Source organism: Alligator sinensis, unplaced genomic scaffold (genome assembly GCF_000455745.1).
Source record: "Alligator sinensis unplaced genomic scaffold, ASM45574v1 scaffold31_1, whole genome shotgun sequence".
In the NCBI taxonomy this organism is placed as follows: Eukaryota; Metazoa; Chordata; order Crocodylia; family Alligatoridae; genus Alligator; species Alligator sinensis.
In genome coordinates, this window is record NW_005841884.1 from 753485 (window position 1) to 756854 (window position 3370).

Here is a 3370-nt window from a genome sequence, read left to right on the forward strand (position 1 = left end):
TTTGCTGCTTTGAGAACCCAGGACCTTGAGACTGACCCTGAAAACTAAGCACCAGGTGACCTCAAAAGTGTCCCACTTTACCAGAACTAGATGCTAGTGTGCGGTGACCTCTGCTGAGACGTACAGAACCCCAGTACTGAAAGGGCTTCAAATTATTTCACTACAGCCAGCAAAAAAGTGAGAGTTCCCTATACCAAATCAAATCTCTGTATAAAGCTGTGCAGAACTGTGAAGACACAGGTCAGCAGAAAATAGAGGCAGGTGGGTTCTAAATTAAAATCTTGTGCTGACCTGTTTTGTGACCTTGAATAACTCACTCAACTTCTTTGAGCCTATTTTCCCATCTATAAAATGGGAATTGTGATTCTTGTGCCTCTTTCTAAAAGGCTTCGAGACCCTTAGATGAACAGTGCTGTTGGCATGGCCCTTTTTTTTGCTTTTAATGTGTGCAGAAAATTGGCCATTCTCATTCTTCTGTGATCCAAAAGAATAAGGAAATAAGTCACCCATACAGCTGAGACATGACAAAATGTTACCTGTTGTGCCCAGGCAGCCTGGAAAATAGGGCTTTGTTTTCAAGCGGGTCTTTCCCAGACACATTTTAATGGATCAACAAAGGGGCTCAATTTTGAATTTAAAACCTCTCCATATGATTCCAGTGGCAGGGGAGACAATTCTAGTGGATGGGACAAACGAAGAATACCAGCTAACCAACCTGCTGCCCAGCACTGCCTATACAGTCACCATGTATGCCACCAATGGCCCTCTCACCAGCAGGACCATCAGTGCCAACTTTACAACTTGTACGTATGGTAACTTCTCCCATTTCCCACTACGGGTTCTGAATGGTTTCCTTGTCCTTTGCCTGAGGAACAGAAGCCAACTAGACCCTTGAGCAGCCTAAGATTCTCTTATGTGGGGATACAGATGTGTCAGGGGCCTGTTGATGGCATGGTGATGGGTAGGGTATAAAAACCAGAGTACAATAATGATATACATGAGCTGTCAGTTTCTGTAAGATGCCTTTCAACTTCCATCAATATTGCTTTGTGCTGCTTCCTTCAAATTAGATTTCCTAATGGTTTCAAGAGGAAACCTTTGATCAGATACCTTTCTTGCCTGCTGCTGTAAGGTTTCATCCTCAAAAATTACTTGGCAAATATGCATTTCAGAGCACACTTTAAAGGTACCTGTAGAGAACATTTATCTGGCTCTCAGTACCTTGTAAGCGGAACTCCAAAATAGGAATGGGTGAGCTGATCTGAAGATCAGAAGCAAGGACTGATTTTTGGCTATAAGACAGGACCAGGAAAAACTGAATTCCTAGGGTGCACTTTTGCCAATGCAATTAGATGAGCAGCTGGGACATAACAGTAAGCATGTAAGACTTGCACTTCCCTGGGCTCCTATCAATCTTTGCAGTTTTGGATCCTCCAACAAACCTGACAGCCAGTGAGGTCACCCGCCGGAGTGCTCTCCTTTCGTGGCAACCTCCCATGGCAGAGATTGAGAACTACATCATGACCTACAGATCAACTGATGGAAGCCGGAAGGTGAGTTTTCATAGATAGAGGGACTCATACCAAACATAAAAGATCACATGAGGCATGAACAGCAGGTGGGAATTAATATATGAGAAGATCCAATTCAGTAGGGAAAAATGTTGTTTCCTAAGGTTTTGCAAAAATACTAAGGCACAAGCTGGCCACAAGAAAGAGATGCCTTTCTCTGTAGGCAATAGTTGAAGAGGCCACAAACCAAGAAGTCAAAAAAAGAAAAAATGAAGATTGTAAAGAATAAAAGCATATGTTTACAGGTCCAAATGGACAGGATACATCTGAAAGGCTTTAAAGAACTAGTGCAGGGAACTTCAGAACCTCTGAAAATTAGCCACTGGCACCAGGAGAAAGGTGTATGACAAATGGAAAGAGGCTAAAAGTAGTACCTGTCCTTAGGGGGAGTAGGAAGATAGATCCAAACAACTAACTAGCCCAACAGTACAATATGTTTGATCATCTAATGAGGGTATCAATATCTGTCCATCTGGAAAAAATGTGCTAACTTTTGTTTTACTGGAAATACATCGTTGAAAATCTGCCTAACAGTTTCTTTTACAAGGTGACTTGATACTGGCTTTTCAGCATAGTTCTAAGCAGATACCAGCTAGATTCAAGTAAAGTGGAGCATGGATTAGGAACTGGTTGATAACCAGAGGTGATCTATGCCACTCCTTACACAATTGTTGCCAGTGATGCCGTGTCTCAGGAAAACAATGCATCCAGATCCTAGGGACAGCAAATAGACTGTTGGTTTACTTTTAAAATGAATGTGTTGGCAACATCTGGCCTTCGTGTGAGACTGAAGTTCACCCCTGTGCCAAGAGCCATAAAAAGACAATTGTGCTACCTGGAACCCACTTAAACCCTCAGCACAGGTGCCCTGTGGTTCCAAGGTCTTGTTTGTCCTAGCTTTCTAACCAGGGGAGAATTTCACCTGAGGTGACTTGGGATTGAAAAGCCTGCTACACAGTTTATTTTACTTTGTGAAGCATCTTGTTCTTCTTCAAATGATGCTGCACAAAATGTCCCCAGTTCTCATGGGAAACAGTAAGTCCTGTCAACATGGACCCTGAATAGTGCTTAACTTTCACACCCTATTCTGAAGGACCTCTCCTAGTCACTTCAAACCTCCCCTTGGCTGATGTACAAAGAGAAGACATGGCTGAGCAGTTAAAAACAAAGGCCAAGGAGTCAGGTAAAGTGAAGGAGTCTGCTCCCAGTTTTTCCTCTGATGTGCTATGTGGTCTTTGGCAATTGCTTTCCTGGTGCTAAGGGTTAATTCATCCATGCACATAAATGGCATTAAGTTCTCCATTCATATACCATATACTGTAGATAATTTTAGCTTCTCTTACTGCCTTACTTGCTTCATGGGTGTCTGGTAGCTTTCCTAGTCTATTAATTCTTGTATCCACCTTGTCTTGTGACCCACCTACAGGAGCTAATTGTAGATGCAGAGGACACCTGGATCCGTCTGGAGGGGCTGTCAGAGACTACGGAATATACCGTACGCTTGCAGGCAGCCCAGAATGCCATGAGAAGTGGATTCACCTCCACCACCTTCACCACAGGTCAGGGGCATATGCCACATTCATTTGATCAGCTGTGCCCTCCTATCAGCAGTTTTCAGTGAATTCTGGCTCAGACAAGGAGACTGTATATTACCTCTTTCTGCTAAGAAAGACTATTCTGTCTCTAACTAAGCACCATACTCCTCTTATTTAAAGACTAGCTAATTGCCCGTCAAGAATAATGGGGGTGGGGAGCAGGCGAAGACAGAGCCCCCCTCCCTCCCACCTGGACCCACTCCC

The 3370-nt window shown here is 43.6% G+C and overlaps 1 protein-coding gene across 1 annotated transcript in view; it reads left to right on the top strand.

The window, feature by feature from the left end:
* Window positions 1-3370, top strand: part of TNR (tenascin R) — a 73669-nt gene that overhangs the window by 55500 nt on the left and 14799 nt on the right. The window contains 3 exon segments of the mRNA XM_006017704.1: window positions 660-803; window positions 1423-1553; window positions 2998-3130. Coding sequence (XP_006017766.1) covers window positions 660-803; window positions 1423-1553; window positions 2998-3130 — 408 coding nt within the window.